A 17,406-nucleotide genomic window follows, 5' to 3' on the forward strand; every position below is an offset into this window, starting at 1 on the left:
TTTCCCTGATCCATCCTTAATCAGATGCAGGCTTTAAACTACCCTGATAAGCTGATTTATTTAAGTCTGCTGGCCATCTAGCAGTGTAATGCCTTTACCTAACAATAAGCCCATTTTGAAAAGATTAGCCTTCTCCTGAGAGGAAGAGGATGGGGGAGGAATTTGAAAATGGTGATTGTCACTCTCAACAAGCCATGCATTTATTGGCCACTCTCAAACAAGTATAATCATTTATTTCTCACTTAGACAAAGGGAGCATAGGCAGGACTCTGCCACCAGTCCCACCAGGGGTTCTCTTTGAAGTCTGGGGGAAGAAAACAGTTTGGGGTAGATGGAGCCGAATTCAGGGTAGAGGTCTTGGTTCTGCAACTTTACATATACCAGAAAGCTGTGCAGGGATGTGGGCCAGCATGTGCGCTAATCCAAGAAAATGTCCTTTTGGGGAAGGGGCGTTATGTGGCATCTGTGTACTGGTTAGCGACGTCCACTTTCTAGAATTCTCCAACTCTACTTTTAAATCTTTGCACACAACAGAAAGTTTGAGAAAAGTACACCTATAGAATATGAAGGACAGACGGGCTCACCAATGAACCTCTTTTGAAGTGGGAGTGGGGGCACTATACATAGAAATGTCTACATCCACTACCTTCACCATCAGACTGAATGTGATTTACCATCCACCATGTCAAAACAACACTTTCATCGAGGAATGCATGGATGTTTTCACCTCTTAACTTATCAGTCTGGACAACACTATCTTCCTTGGTGACTTCAACATCCACTGGGGAGGCGAGGGTAACAGCTATGTGGACATTTTTACCTCCTTTCTCAAAGACAATGATCTCCAGAAACACTGCCATAAACTTACACATCACAAAGCGGCCATTCCTGATAATCTCCAATTCCCCCAGTCTACAGTCATATGATCCCTTTTCAGTCGACTGGTCCGACCACATTGAGGTCTCTTTCCCCCTATCTGGCTCTTATACCACAACATCCAGGCAACCCAAGAAAGAGAAAATATGGTTCAGGGACACATCCAACCTTGACACAGAAGCCATGGCCTTCATGGCCCTTCCTACCCTAATTTCGATTACATCTCATCTTAATATTAATGAGGCCACCGACAAGTGCAACTCCTGCATGAAATCCTTTATTGACAAATGTGCACCTCTTAAGTGCAAATTATTCACAACAAAACCCTCTAGTCCTTGGTTCTCAAAAGAATTTTATGAAGAAAGAAAGCTAATCAGAAAATGTGAGAAAGAATGGAGACTAGAGCCCTCTCACTTGAGTATAATTAAGCTCAGCAAAGCGAGAAAACAATGCAAACACTGAATCCTCAGAGCCAAACCCTCCCATATCAGAGCCCGCGGCAACAACTTTGTGGATTTCTTTGATAAAAAAGTTAGCGACGTCCATATCTCGCTACCAACCAGTGACTCCCTATAAATGGTTAAGAATCTACCATGCAAGGCACTGCATCCATGGTCATCTTTCTCCCCAATTTCTGCACAGGACCCACAGCAAACAATTTCGAAAGTAAAACCCTCAAACGACCTTTAAGATGCCATTACAGTTTATATTAGCAAATCTTTTGCCACACACCTACTCCCCATATGGACCAACATGATCAACTCCTCTTTCAAACAGGGCCTATTTCCAGAACGGCTAAAAATGGGTCAAGTTTCTCCTCTCTTAAAGAAAAGATCTCTCGATGTAGAGAACATAAACAACTACCGCCAAGCATCCACATTCCCAATGTTAGGCAGTCATCAAAAGTTAGTTAGCGCCCCAACTCGCTTCAAACATTCGAACAAAAAACCTCCTAGGCTCTCTCCAATCAGGTTTCTGCTAGGGCCACAGTACAGAAACTGCAATCCCCCAAATAGTGGATGACTCCTTTAGAATCCTAGACTCCGGTCCTCCTGAATGTATCCATTGCATTCGACACGGTCAACCATCTGAACCTCCTTCGCCTTCTAGAATAACCCATCAGATGTGGAAGCACTCTTCTGGTTCTCCTCATACCTAATCAACTGTTCCCAAATTGTGAAAATGTGTAATTCGTTCTCGAGAAGAGAAATCAAGGAGTCCCTCAAGGCTTGATCCTTTCCCTATCCCTCTTTAACCTCTACCTAGAACTACTATGTGTGATTCTCAGAAACTCTGATATAAATATACATGAAAATCTCAACACAACTAAAACAGAATTTCTTTTTATTTCGCCTCTGAAATCAAAAACTCCAGTACAGGAATGGATAGTTAACTTTGCTGAACGGATGGCTGCCCTGCTATTGTCCTGAGAGCCAGATCACTAGGTATCACCCTTGACAATCATCTCAATCTTCATAGCCACATCGCAGCCATGGCCAAAAGACCATGACACCAACTTAGGCAGCATTGGGGCATCAGACAATTGATCCCGGAACAAGACCTCAAAACAGTGGTACAGTCTCTCATTATTTCCAGATTGGATTTTGGATTTGACCTTCCCTTGGACAGTCCCAGAGCTCTCCTAGGCCCACTGAGAGCAACACTACATGCAGCAGCGCGCTTCGTTTTAGGTCTCAAGAAATTTGATCTCATTTGACCACCTGCCCCGATAACCCTCCAATGGCTTCCCATAGATGCACAGGCCCAATTAAAAACTGCCGGCATTACCCACAGGGAGCTGCACTCCTCTTCACCCTCCTATCTAAACAAGAAACTTATTCTCTGTAGCAAATATGGGTTCCAGAAATGCCCAATCCTTGCCACTGGAACTCCCCCACCTTCAGTTGAGGAAACGAGTCAGTCATTCTATGGTAGTGCCACACGAATCAGGGTCTCTCTGCCTCCCTTCCTCCACCTAACCACCTGCCTAGTCACCTTCGAAAAGGACCTCATGCTCCTCCTACTAGACAGACACCTTGGTTAATCAAGCTCGACCATTCTTAAGTACTGCCTCCACCAGGATCTGAACTACCTTCATTATGTGACCCCCACCATCTAAATCGATTCTTAAACTGTGTATGACGCTTGATCAACTGCTGTAATTGTCTCATGTGGTAACTACTACATGCATCTTCCGATGTAAACGTCTGAGTTTAATTATCGGAACTTGCTGTAACCCATGTATCTTGCTACTGTTGTAAAGCGCTCAGATATTTGGGAAAAGAAGATGCCACACCAAAACAATCATGTCATACCTTCGAGCCATGTTGCAAAAATAAATAAATAAAATAAAGATGTCAAAACAGGTGTAAATGTACTCTAGCCCAACCTTGGTTTACGTCAAGCACCAATGCACCACATGTGACCTTTTACAGGTACTAGCACCTACTCCAACAGAAAACAACAGAGACAGGAAACAAAAATAAAACCAATAAGAATTCAATTAGACTATATCTATTTAGTTATCGATCTATCTGTTTGTTTTAAGGTTAGAAATTATATAGAACTATCAATTTTCTATTTTTGTTATTGTTTTTATTATTTACACAGATTAAAAAACGTAATTAACAAACCAATTATGTTTAAACATTTATTAAAAATTATTTAAATTAACTAAACAATGTTAATAAAATTTACTAGACATAAGATATAAATGTAAGTGAGAGTGGAATTGTTTTGAAATTATTGCTGTAAATCATTTTTTACAACTTATATAAACATTTATTTAAAAATAATTTAATGAATTAAACAATTATAATGAAAGTTACTACATATAAGATAAAAATGTAAGTGAGTGTTGGCTCGCCATCTGTTGGCATTATTTGAGGGGGCACGAGGAGAGGGGCGCCTCCCCCCGGATCTTAGGCTGGCCACGATCGTTCCGATTTTCAAGGAGGGGAAACCGCCGGAGGAGTGCACGTCCTATCGCCCAATCTCACTGCTTAACACCGAGGTGAAATTACTGGCGACAGTGCTGGCCCTCCGGCTGAGGAGGGTGATCCCAGATTTGGTTCATCTGGATCAGACGGGCTTCCTCCCCAGCAGGGCGACGAGACTGAACCTGCGACGATCGCACAACTGGCTGCAGGCGGTGAGTGGCCGACGGGACCCCCACTGGTTTCTCTCCTTAGACGCGGAAAAGGCGTTCGATGCGGTGCATTGGCCCTTCATAGAGGGAGTTCTGGGGCGCATGGGTTTCGGACCTGTCTTCCGCCAATGGGTGCGATTACTGTATACGGACCCGAGGGCATGGGGGAGGGTAAATGGGGTCACGTCGGGGGAATTCCCTATCTGCAGGGGCACGCGGCAGGGATGCCCGCTGTCCCCCCTGCTCTTCACGTTGACGATAGAAGTGTTGGCGGCGCGGGTCAGACAACATCCGGGGATTCGGGGTTTTCGGAAGGGCCCGCTAGACGAACTGGAGGAAAAAATATCCCTCTATGCAGATGATGTCCTTCTTTATGTTACCCACCCCGACACGACGATCCCGATAATTTTCTCAGAGCTAGAACGGTATGGTGCCCATTCGGGTTATAGGGTGAACTGGCATAAGTCGGTGTTATATACCCCGGAGGGGCGGGAGGACTGGCCGTGTCTCCCGGACAGGCTCCAGACGACGACGGATGGGTTTCAATATCTTGGAGTGTTTATCACACTGGACCGGACTGTCTCCTACGAAAGGAATGTTGGGAGGGTTCTGACCAACTTCGTGGAGGACGCACACAGATGGCGTCGGCTGCCGCTCACAATACTGGGGCGTGCAGCCATGTTTAAAATGATAACGCTGCCCAGGTTCCTGTATGCGTTTCAGAATGAATACTATCCGGTTCTTAGGCCGGTCTTTCGCGAGATTGACTCGGAAATACGTAGCTTTCTCTGGTTAGGTAGACAACCCAGGGTGGCGCTAAAGACCCTGCAGCGGCACCAATATAGTGGGGGGATCTCGCTTCCCAACATTGAGGCCTACTACTGGGCGGAGCACCTGGTGTACATAAATGACTGGCTCCATGCCCCAGCAATGCATCCAACGTATGCTCTGGAGAGGCATGTCATGAGCGCCCACCCGTATCACTATTACTTATATGGTGGCAAGGGTACGGGACGGTTACTGACGGCCACTAAAATCACCTTGGCGATATGGAAAAGGGCGACCCGGGAGATCGGCTGGGACAGGAAACTAAGTAGACAGACGCCCCTATGGCGCTGCACGTGGCTACCAGAACTGAACAAGTTGAGGGGGTTCACGCACTGGGACACCATCGGGGTGTCGACGCTGGGAGACGTGCTAGTGAGGGGGGAACTGAAATCCTTTTCGGTGCTCCGCAAGGAATTTGGCCTGCTCCCCACGCAGTACTATAAGTACGAGCAGCTGAAACATGCCTGGCAGGCGGAGGGGTTACAGACTTTCTCTCTTCCCGAATACGCACCACTGGAGGGGAGACTGCTGCAGGAACACATGGTGGAAAGGGCGGTGTCCCTCACATATCGGACCCTCATGAACAACATGCCTGATACCCTGGGGGCGCTTCGGGCAACATGGGAGGCAGACGTGGGGGAGATGGACGAGGTGGATTGGGATACAGTTCTCATGCATCCGCGAGAGGTGGCGATTAAGTCCAGGTTGCGGCTGATCCAATTCAATATTCTGCATCGAACATACTTTGACAGACTCCGACTGTACAAAATGGGACGGATAGGGGATGGGTCGTGTCTGAGGTGCGGAAGGGAAGGAGGGAACTTCTATCACGTACTTTGGCTCTGCCCGCAGATTCAGGGGTACTGGCGGGAGATCCTGGGGGAGCTGAGCAAGGTGCTGGAGGTGCCACTGCAAGAGGACCCCAAGTTAGTATTACTGGGTATGACACACGATGTGGACCTCCCCGCCCGCTGCTGACCTTCCTGGTACTGGCACTGGTGGTGGCAAAGAGGGACTTGGCAAAATATTGGGGGGCGCCCTCGCCACCCCGCCTGGAGGAATGGAGGAGGGGTCTTGACGTATACATGGCGGCCGAAAGGGTCACATACAAAGCGCGGGGCTGCCCCAAAAAATTCAACAGGGTGTGGTCCCGGTGGTGGAGATATCATGGCCTGGAGGGGGGCCTCTAGGTTCAAGGACGGTGTGTACAGCCCTGGGGCACGGGCGGTGATGTATACTAACGATAAGGATGCCACCCGCGGAATAAGTACGGAGCAGACTTCTTGTGTAATGAGAGAGAGGGGGGGGGTGGAGGGCGGGCAAGGTGGGTGTGGTGATCAGTGCTGACCTGTTTGTTAGGTTGTTTTATGATGTGCTTCGAAGAAAAACCAAAAATGCCAATAAAAATGTTTATAAAAAAAATTAAAAAAAATGTAAGTGAGGGTGGGTTTGTTTTTAACTTATTGATTAAAATGATAATTTATAAATTAATATATTGAAATTCATGATTTAATACACATTTAATGTGATGAGTCAGCTCGCTGTAGCATTTTATTTATAAAGGTAAAGGGTAACAATAAATATTAATAATGGTTTTTCATTTTTATTACACATTAATAGTTTTAAAAATTATTTTTCAAAGAATAATAACTTTAATAAATGTGTCTACATTTTACCATGGGCAGCCACCTGGCTGGAAAATATTCTGGCACTAACTTTACACTCGTAAATCCTATGGAGAAGGATACACCCACTTATGTGAGTGGTGGAGACAAGTAACTCTACACCTACTTGTACATCTACACTTAGAAATGGTCAATAACAAAAATGTGTGGATTCACACCTAGGTGTAGTATTTCATATACACATGAGTAAATACACATGTGTATATTTAACTTTGTGAACAGGCCCCCAAGTTAATGGGTATCAGAAATTAATTTATCAATCTTTATTGCGTCATTCTGAGTTTTTGAAGTACCACTATGGAGTCAAATTTTGATGTGGTTTTAACACTATTAATTTCTGCACTTTTCTCTGTTACTGACCTGTTTTCTACCTGCACATTCTTCTAGGTTATATCGGGAACAAGATTAGAAGGAAACAAACCAAGGAGCAAAAATCACTGCACACCTCGTAATCTGCATTCAGACACAAATACCTGTATGCGCCTGAGTCTGGATTAAAATCTATGCTCAGAATGAGGGACTCTGTCAGTACTGTTCTAATGAGCTGTGGTTACTTTGATCACGCAGGCAAATATAAGTTTCATTATTTAAGGTGCTACTATAAAGCATCAGAGAGCCATCCTGAAGCTGCAAAACAGTATCTGTATGAACATATACTTTTCATTATGTACGGTTTTTTAACTGTGGTCACCGTACGAATTTTGAAGTATGAAGGGCCTTGATATCATCTGTGCTAATAAGAGAGTTAGCGGAAAAGCATAACCATGAAGCATAATATACAATTAATTTTCGTCACTTACATAATGGAGGCATTATTCGAAAGAACAAAATGAATAAATAAGTGATAATTTCAGTACAAAATGAATTAATAACTTGAAATAAATATCTTACCAAGCATGTGTAAAATGGAAAAAAGAACAGGAGAACCTCCAAAGTGTTTCTTTGGACAAGCACATTTGAATCCATGACGGAAAGGCATAATGCTTTTATCTGTACCAAAGCCAAGAAAAAGTATGCAAGTCAATACACACATATTACATACTTAAAGGTACATCAAGTTATATAAACATTTCAAATTTAAAACACAATATTTGGCACACTAATAACAGGTTATCCACACTTGTAATGGTTATTTGAAACACATTTTAAAATTCCTTACTTCGAGTGCTCACAAACCCTAAAGAGATTATTGTATCATCTGTTGACAATAACCCTCCTTTGCTACCTCTTCTCCAAGCCGAGCCTTGTGGCTTAGTGGACTATTGCATCACTGTAGGAACCTGTATTTAACGTCATAGTCACAGGAACAAATACTGGCGGATCCACTCTGCCTTTCATCCTTCTGAGGTCAATAAAACATTGAATTGGGTAACAATGAACATCTGTTTTTCAGCATCAAGATACCCTTCTGGGTGAACGTTCCCTTCACAAATACACGTTATGTCATGTTAAGGCTTTCACCCTCTTCAGCATTTACTTACAGGTACTGAAATCAACTAATAAGGCACAACGGGCCACATGCATCAAAGTTAGAAATTGCGATTCCTAAATCGCGATTTTTAAGAAATCGCAATTTAGGAATCACAATTCCTTATGAATGTAGGAATCGCAAAAAAAAAAATGCGACTCCTACACCTCCCTTATTTGCGACTCACAAATTGTGAATCGCAAATAAGGAATTACTTTCCGTTCATTCCAGTGGGCCCATTGGAATCAATGGGAATTGATGCGCAATTTGTGAGTACCAAATAGGAATGCAATTTCAAGGGTTCAAGGTTGCCAAAAGGACACCCTGATGCACCCCAGAAATTGCAATTGAAAAACATGTTGCACATACACATGCCCCAAAGACATGTATGTGTGTAACATATAACTTTTTTTTCACAAATTACCATCAACTTTGAGTTGATGGTGATTTGCGCTTCTTGAATGAGAATTTGCAATTTTCTTTTTGTTGCACTGCATTTAGCAAATTTAGCGATTACCTAAATAGCCATTTTTGCATTTGGGATGATGCAAATGCAAAAATTGCGGTCGCAAAGGAGCAGATTTTGCGATGCTGCTCCTTTGCGACCGCAATTTCCAATGATGCATGTGTCCCAAAAATTCAGATGATGGTAAATCGGTGGAGACATTAAGCCATGTAGGAAAAAAATCCCTTTTTCTTAGTAATTTTCTAAGGAATCTTTCAATACTAACTAGCCAAATATTTTTATAGCAGGACAGCATTGGTTTGAAAAGATCAATATTGAAGTCGTTCTGCTGGTTTCCAATCAAACAAAAGAATGGATTTAAAATGCTCTGCCCAGTGCACACAGCCTTGCAAGGGACAGACAAATTACTTTTTCACTATTGCCTGACCAAACATCTAAGGTACACAAAGTGTAAAGGGGAGGCCTTGTTGCACAATTAAAGGGGAAGCTCCACACAAAATATATTTTGGGCATTGAATGGCCCACAATTCAAAATCTCAGAATCCTTCAGTCATTTTGTTTTTCAGTCTACATTCTGTTACACATTTCTGACTGTAACAGTGGAAATGTAATACTTGGCAGCCACCATCTTTACTCCCTTCTTACTATTCTCTGATGCATTTCAAGTGGGACAGTGAAACAGAGGTATTGAATATTATGTGGAACACCAATGCCTTGGATGATCATGTGCTGCCATCATATAAGGTGAACAGCGTCACTCTTCGGGGTTCGGTGTCTCAAATCCATGTAAGCTTTACAATGAAAAAAAGATCATAAGCCCTTCAAACCCTAGCTTCTAGAATGCTTCTATCCACTTCCTGGCATCATTTGCAATAGGTGGAAAAATTGCATAATTATGAACAGCTAACTTTAAATGATGAATGTCCGCTTTGTCTCCAGGAATATTCCAGTCCCCTCAAAATTAGAAGAAATATCGCTCTTTTAAGGAAACCTTGTCTGAACCATTTTCCTTAGTAGGTTCAGCTGGATCACCAACTGTCTGCTCCTTAGAAAACAACATTGGAAAATATGAGGCCTCACAACTCAATAAATACATTTGGGAAAAGAAGATGCCACACCAAAACAATCATGTCATAGCTTTGGTTATAGCATCAGACAAATGTAAAATCAAATGAAGCTCTGCTTTCTTGATGAAAAAAAACACCCATCTCCTCCAGATACTTGAAAAGTTCTTTTTTTTCTTAGTCAAAATGAAACAATTGGTTAGGATGCGATCAGTTTCCCCTCATCGTAGGGAGAGAGATTTTTTGGATATTAATTTTTTTTTACTTCTTTGATGAAGAGGGATGAGGAGGGGTAAGATCTGATCTCAGTGGAGAGAGAAATCCAGATATTAGGGGCCATTCCGGAGAAGGAATCTTCGTGGTTTGAGCAGTAAGGAGCTCATACTTCTGGAGGATCTGTTCCTGCCCAAAAAGGTCAGTTTCTAGGATGGGTAGGAAGGGGTATAGTCGTGCAATGCTTTATGGGTCATTCAGGCAATTTTGCGATACATCCTGGCCTCAGGTTGCAGCCAATTCAGAGCACATAGTTCAGGGGTGATGTGCTCACTTTTTTTGGATCCCGTGATGATCCTGGCTGCAGAATTAAGGGTGACCTTAAGAGGAGCAAGTGTGTTGTTTGGGAGGCCCACCAGGGTAGCACTACCATAGTCCAGTTTCAGAAGCACAAGTGTCAGAGTCGCATATATTAGGTCAGCCATGGGAAGAAAAGGTTTTAGTTTTCTAAGGGTATCCAACTGATGGTGGGCTCCTCTACTGATGACGCTGATGTGTTTATGCATGGAGAGGTCTTTGTCTGGGGTGATACCTTGGGATTTGGCAGAATCGACGATGAGTGGGGTGCAATTAAAGACAGAGAGAAAGGGCATCCATTCTCTGATGTAAGAGGTGGAGGTGGGGGGAGCAATCAGTAGGAATTCAGTTTTAAGGGCAGTGAGTTTGAGGTGATTGCGCGTCAGCCATTGCTGTGTTAATGTCTGGGTGTTCTTAAGGGTGTATTGCGAGCTAGTGAAGTTCTCTAATGCGAGGGTGGACATGGGTTCATCATGGAAGGTCAAGGATGAGTCTGGCTGCTGTGTTCTGTAGTCTCTGAAGGATGTGTGCAGTGACCCCCTAAGTAGAGAGCATTACCGTAGTTCAAACGGATGGTGACGATGCATCTTGTGCTCTGGGTAAGCCATTTGAAGATTTTTCATAGCATGCACAAAGTGAAGAAGCAAGTGGAGGAGACTGCTCTGATCTGGGATTTCATGATCAGCTTGCTGTCCAGGATGATGCTGAGGTTTCTGATGTGGTCAGATGGAGTGGGTGAAGGTCCTAGGTCTAAGAGCCACCAGGAGGCGTCCCAGGGAATGGTGCTGTTGGGAAGATGAGTACCTCTATTTTATCTGTGTTGAGCTTCAGGCAGTTGTTCCTCATCCAGCTGCCAATGCTCATCATGCACCTGTGGAAGTTGGTTCTGGTGAAGGTAGGGTCTTCAGAGAGGGAGAGGATAAGTTGTGTGTCATCTGCGAAGGATATGATGTTGATTCCGTGGGATCTGATGATGTTGGCCAAGGGGTTCATTTAGGTGTTGAAGAGGGTGGGTCTGAGAGATGATTCCAGGGGGACACCACAGATCATTTCCTTGGGTTCTGAGGTGAAAGGTGGTAGGCTGACCTTCTGGGTCCTTCCAGTAAGGAAGGAGAATATCCACTGAACGCTTTACCTTGGATGCCGATGTCGTGCAGCCTTGTGATCAGCGTGTGGTGGGATACAGTGTTAAATGCCACTGAGAGGTTGAGGAGTATCATTGCTGCAGTTTCTCCACCGTCGAGGAGGGCTCGGATGTCATCAGTGGCTGCAATCAAGGTGGTCCCGGTGCTGTGATTGCTGTGGAAACCGGACTGGGAGGTGTCGAGAAGAAGGTTCTGTCCTAGGTGTTTCGTGAGTTGCTTGTTGATGGCTTTCTCTAGGACTTTGGCCAGAAAAGGAAGCAAGGAGATGGGTCAGTAGTTCTTGAATTCAGAGTGGTTGGATGATGCCTTCTTGAGAAGAGGTTTCACCTCAGCATGTATCCAGTCTTCAGGGAATATGGCCTTGGTTATGGAGGAGTTGGGCAGGTTGATGAGTTGTGGCTGATCCTGTGGCTCCCGAGGTTGAAGATGTAATGAGGACATGGGTTTGTGGGATCTACTGAGTGAACAAAGTTCATGATGGTGGTGGTTTTCTGGAGAGTGAGCTGGCTCCATGTGGTTAGTTTGCAGTCTATGCTGGTTGCAGAAAGGGTAAATAGGTGTGGGAAGTCTGTAGTCGTGGGCTGGTGTTCGAAGTTATTGTATATAGTGGCAATCTTGGCATGGAAGAAGGTAGCAAGTTTGTTGCAGAGTTTCTATGAGAAGGTGATGATGTTCTCTGTGGCTGTGGCGTTGGAGAATTCCCTGACAATGATGAAGAGTTCTTTGCAGTGGTTGGAGCTGGATTCAATGCAAATTGCAAGGGGATTCCTATATTTCCTCCTTCAGCAGCCGGGGGTCGTGGTTGAGGGTGGTCCTGTCAGAGGTGTCCTTGCTTGTGCACCATCTTATTTTCAGTTGTTTGGAGTGGTGTTTTGCAATTCTAAAGTTCTTCTGTGTACCAGATGGCCTGCCTGGTGGATCTCCTGTGTCCGCTGTTATTGATGGGGCGATGCTGTCAGCACTGCTCGTGGTCAAGGTGTTGAAGTTCCTGACACGCTGGTTGAGGTTTGTGGCGGAGTCCGGGTTTGAGGTGTTGAGGGCATTGGTCCATTGAGTCTCCAGATATTTGCTCCAGCTGCGGCGGGGGCGCTGGGCAGAGAGGGGCAGCAGTTTGTGGGCTGGTTACTTTGAAGTGGACGATGGAGTGGTCGGTCCAAGTGAGTTCAGTGGTGTGGCTGTACTTGATGCAGTTACTCGAGGTGAAGATGGGGTCCAGCGTGTGTCCTCTGGTGTGTATGTGAAGTTGTGGGCAAGTTGGGTGAATTCATGTTGTTCATGCTGTTTAGGATGTAGGTGGTGTTGGTGCAGCTGTGTTTGTCAAGGTAGAAGTTGAGGTAGCCGAGGAACATGTTGGAGTCAATGGCGAGGGGAGCGATGAAGTCGGAGATGAGGTTGCAGAAGCTAGGGCACGGTCCCGGTGGGCTTAAGCGAGGGTGCCTCTGATGATCGACTTGCCGTCTGTTTGGAGCCTGAAGTTCAGGTGTTCCCTGCCTGGGGTGGAATTGTCTATGATGTTGGTGCACTGGATGGACTCTTAGTGGATGATGGCAATTCCTCCTCCAGGCTTACTTACGCGGTCCCGGTGGGCGATCTTGTATATGTCAGGTACTGCAGTGGCGATGTCGGGGGCAGACTAACGGCTGAGCCAGGTCTTGGTGAGAAAGATGGCTTTGGGTGCAATGGTGGTGATGAGGTCTTACAGCTCGGTGGTGTGCTTGCCCAAGCTGGTGTGGTATGGAGTGGCGGGAGGTCTGTGTGCTGTGGAGTGCTGATGAGTGCACTGCAGCTGATGAGTGTGCTATGGCAGGTGAAGTTGCAGTGGATGAAGGAGAAGGGGCCTAGCAAAGAGTGTACGGATGCACGGCAGCAGTGTTCGCTAAGGCATCTGGAGTCCAGGACACGGAGGTCGGCGGCAGTGAGCTTGCCTTAGGCGCACCCACTGCGCACATCAATTGCGTGTCCTCACTGCGGCCACCATTAAGTAGGGCCTGGGAGGTGGGAGGGGCACTGGATGGCGGGAGGCGAGACTTGTGGGAGGTGGGAAATAGCAGCATTGGGAGCGTATTGGACCGAAAAAGGGCAGGAGCAGCGGCAGAAATGTACAAAGAAAACGGGCGAAAACAATTAGAATGGTGAAAAGTGCCAATCACACAAGATGAAGAGGAGGGCAAAAGGAGGAAAAACGGGCAAGTAAATTCGGAAGAGTGAAAAGGAGAGAAGCACAAGAGATGAAGAGGAGGGCAGAAGGAAGGAGAAATAGGAACTACTACCAGAGGAAAAAGAGAAGAGGAGCGATGCTGAACCAAGCAGTCCAGGAGACCAGACAGAGGAAGGTAAGACCTGTCTGAAAAAATCCTTTGTGAAACCTCAATATAGTGAATTTGATTACGTACTTGGGCAGAGAAAATGCCACATGAAATCTGCACTGGAGATAATATGAGAGCCACAGAGCATTAAAGAAGATGACATGGCACCTTTCAAATGGACTTCTCATCATTCCTGGGACGTCACAAGAATACATCGGACACTAAGTTAAGTAGTAGCAATGCATGTTGCAAATGCTTCTTCTGTCCAGAGTAAGATCCAACATGTGCTTCAGAGTCTGTATGTTGTATTACATGAGACTTAATGGAAATGCAATCTATGTAATCTATTCATGGTAAAGTTGTCTTGCCCAATACTCTCACAGTTACCGGTTGTCATGTTATATATAAACATGTGAGACTAGCTCTTTAATAGGTATTTTAATATTGCTAGAACACTGATTGCCACCTCTGTGAGATGAATTATAACATAATTCTAATATCTGAAATATATCAGTGATTTTGGGGGGATTCATTCAAGACAAAGCAATTCAGCCTTTCCTTCGAATACAGTCAATGTCCCCATAAATCAAAGTGCGGTTTAGTTCAGATCACTCACACCACCAAAGAGCTATAGAGGAATCACAACCAGGTCGTCCTCCACTCAAAATAATCATCAACAACAAAGACCTGATATATTTGGGCAATTAATTCAGTTTGCTTTTCTTGCTGAGTGGGAATAGGAGTTTACTTTCTCCTTTCACAACAATCCTATATATAGTGTATATGTTGTCCCTACTCATACTAGCCCTCTCTTTACTAATTCTTAAAAACAAACCAAACTCTGAGTAACCAGTCACCGTGTCAAAAAATAAAGTACCCTGTGCTGTAACAGGTGTACACAGCAAAAAGGTACAAGAATCTAAGTGCAAAAGATTTTGAAAAAATGTGAAAAACAAGATAGCACCTCACGTGCGCACCACCAGAGGAGCTTGCTGGTTATTGATTACCAGAAATGCTCACGTCTATCATCATAGATTGCTATCTTGTAAAAACAAATACTGTGGGTGTCCAGAAAGACCAGTGAAACAAATGAAAATGTGTGTAAAAATCACACAAAACAACCCAGTGAGAGTAAAATTGAAATAAGTCCCACAGTCACCATCAGGATACTTTTTATTCACTACTTGTGGGCTTATTCAAATTAAAACCAAACTGCATGTTTGCAGACCATATACTGCTGGGCCGACATGTTTCATTGCCTGTACCTTGTAGTGGCAATTTATTCAGGGCACGGGGACACTGTCCATCCTTTCTGGACCCTTATTTCAAGAACACAGTGACTGTTCAAAACAGAGAAATGGTTAATTAAAAACACACTCAGCCAGTTAAACACAGTTTCAACTTACTTCGATGATTATATCTTGATTTTAAGGGCCACAGCCCATGCGATATTTACCAAGTGACAGCCAAGGCCCCTCGTACCAGCTAGACACCACGTCACCCAGGAACTTTTAATAATGATCCTGTTTCTCAAGTAGGACACTAGTGTTATCCAAACTCTGCAAAGACAACAGCACATACTTTAATGCCTTCATCTGATATAATGTTTATCAATGAGTGTCCCCTTTTCCATTTAAAAAAAACTCAACCTGCTGGTTCAGATTCAATAAACCTAATGCGGGAGGGAACAAGGGCGGAGCCTGTAGTCGTGCATCACATGACCAGTGTCCTAATCTCGGCACCATTTTGTAATGGACAAATTCTACTAAAAACCATAGAGAGACATGTATTACTTTAATTATACTACTTTAATTACACGTTGATACCGGCCTACTTTTATCAAATCGAAAATGGCACCACTGTTAAATTGGCATTCAATCTGTATCATTTCAAATATATTAAAAAAAATGTTTTAGATATCCGATCAGACCAAAAAGCTTGCAGTTCTTTCTTCCCTGGGGTGCATTATTGAATGGGGATTTTCTGCACAGGCCTTGTACTGTGACAGTTGTCAGAAAAGTTCTCTGAGTAAAGAATCAGTACTGGTTTGGAGTTTTAACATGGCACAGGCATGCAACTTCTCGTAAATATCAAGACTGGACAAAAATGAGTGTACACGAATTGTTCCATGACTGTATGCTTCTGACACATCAAAGGCGTCCTCAATCTTCATCTGAACAAATAAATGTTTATTGCTCTTCTTCCCAGCCAAATCTGCGTTTACCTACATTGAAACAACTGAGGCAGCGAGGACACAATGGTAACTGGTTGTACCATTGATGGAGATAGGGAACTCAAAAGATGCTGGAATTTAGGGGTTTGGCAGCTTAGAATCTGTAGACACAAATTGTTAATATATTTAAAACATAAGGATTAACTAGGGGACTAGAGAACAGCTATGCAACCCAGTATGTAATATATTGAAGAAATGTGGTTTGCAAGGAGTTTGTATTCATTATAGGGTGTTAAATAAGCATGCAGCTACTGCTTGCTATTTTTTGCTACCTCTAAGTGTTTGCTAAAGTTGGTCTATGACATATTTTATTTATTTCTTTATTTAGTATGTTATAGAGCGCTAACATCACCCGTTGGGGTATCAGAGCGCTTTACAGGGATAACACGTTGTATACAAGTATGAAACTGTCAAAGAAAAAAAAGCCATAAGTAGGGGTAGAAGGAAGTGAAACATTTGGGGAATAACAGGGTGTATACAATGTTCAGATCATAATGCAGAGAAATCCAGCAATTACATTTGTGGGAGTACAAGGTCAGTACAAGATGGATAGCAGCCAGTCAGTCCAACTCTAGAGGCAAGAAAAATAATCAAAGCCACTGAGCTTTGTGTGGAATGCATGATTTATGGGAGAAACTTGCCCATTAGGAAGGTTTTGGCCTCCTTTTTAGGTCTCGGCTAGCGAAGGCTGCGCTTGCGCAGTCTCGCTCGCGAGATTTAATGACTTGGAGAAGTGGGGCTTCAACCCGCCCCTCTTCTCTCCTCTTCGCCATTGGCTGGCCTCTTAAATGCTGGTCAACCATTGGAGAAGAGCTTTGTCTCTCCGAACAAGCCCCGTCTCTTTCGGATTCGTGGGCGTGTTTTTTCAATTATTTCTCTTTTTTTCACACGCCCATGAGACAGCGAGTCTACGGCATGTCTTGCTCACGCTGCCTACACGCGCCAGTCGGCTCTCTGATTGGTTGGCAACTACCAAATAAGCACTGTGATTGGTGGACCTTGTCAACCAATCAGAGAGCCACTGGCGCGTGCAGGCAGCACGAGCAAGACACTGCCGGCTCTGATAAGCCCTGGGCTTCCTTCCCGCCAGGACCGGCGGTTACACGTACCGGTATGGTGGCAGCGCTTGTGAACCAACCTCCTGCTTTTGCATCTGAGGGGGTCGTCCTTTCACCCTCGTGCGGTTCCCCATTCTCGTCAGGTCGGGGAGGACCGTCACAGCCCTCAGCCAACCAGTTTGTTTGTTTAGCCTCCAAAAAGGGGGAGTCGAGCCCGGGGGTGCTCCAGCCTTCAGGTACCTCCTTCTGCTTCTTCCTCTGTGTTCTGCTGCTCTGGCTGCTCTGCCGGCTGTATTCCCCTCTGCGTGTCCTGACGTGCCTCAACCGGGGCGCCTCCTGGGCTCTGAGCGATCTCGACCTTCAGTCCTGTTAGGGCCGGCTGCTTCTCTAGCCGTTGCAGTCCCGGCGTATGCGAGCCGGCCAGCCGCTCCCACCACGCGGCCAGGGGTCCCACGTATGAGGCCTGCAGTGGACCAGACTCGCCCGTGGGCTCCAAGGAGGTGGGGGTGGCCCGGGGTGCCTCTCGGGTCCACCTGCTGCTTCTCCCCTGGTCCCCGCA

The 17,406-nt window shown here is 44.9% G+C and overlaps 1 protein-coding gene across 3 annotated transcripts in view; it reads right to left on the reverse strand.

The window, feature by feature from the left end:
* Positions 1-17,406, reverse strand: part of DOP1B (DOP1 leucine zipper like protein B) — a 687,459-nt gene that overhangs the window by 491,517 nt on the left and 178,536 nt on the right. For all 3 annotated transcript variants that reach the window (XM_085621292.1, XM_085621294.1, XM_085621293.1), the window contains one exon: positions 7,429-7,527. In XM_085621292.1, coding sequence (XP_085477418.1) covers positions 7,429-7,527 — 99 coding nt within the window. The remainder of the gene's footprint in view (positions 1-7,428; positions 7,528-17,406) is intronic.

This window comes from Triturus cristatus, chromosome 8, assembly GCF_964204655.1.
Source record: "Triturus cristatus chromosome 8, aTriCri1.1, whole genome shotgun sequence".
NCBI lineage: Eukaryota > Metazoa > Chordata > Amphibia > Caudata > Salamandridae > Triturus > Triturus cristatus.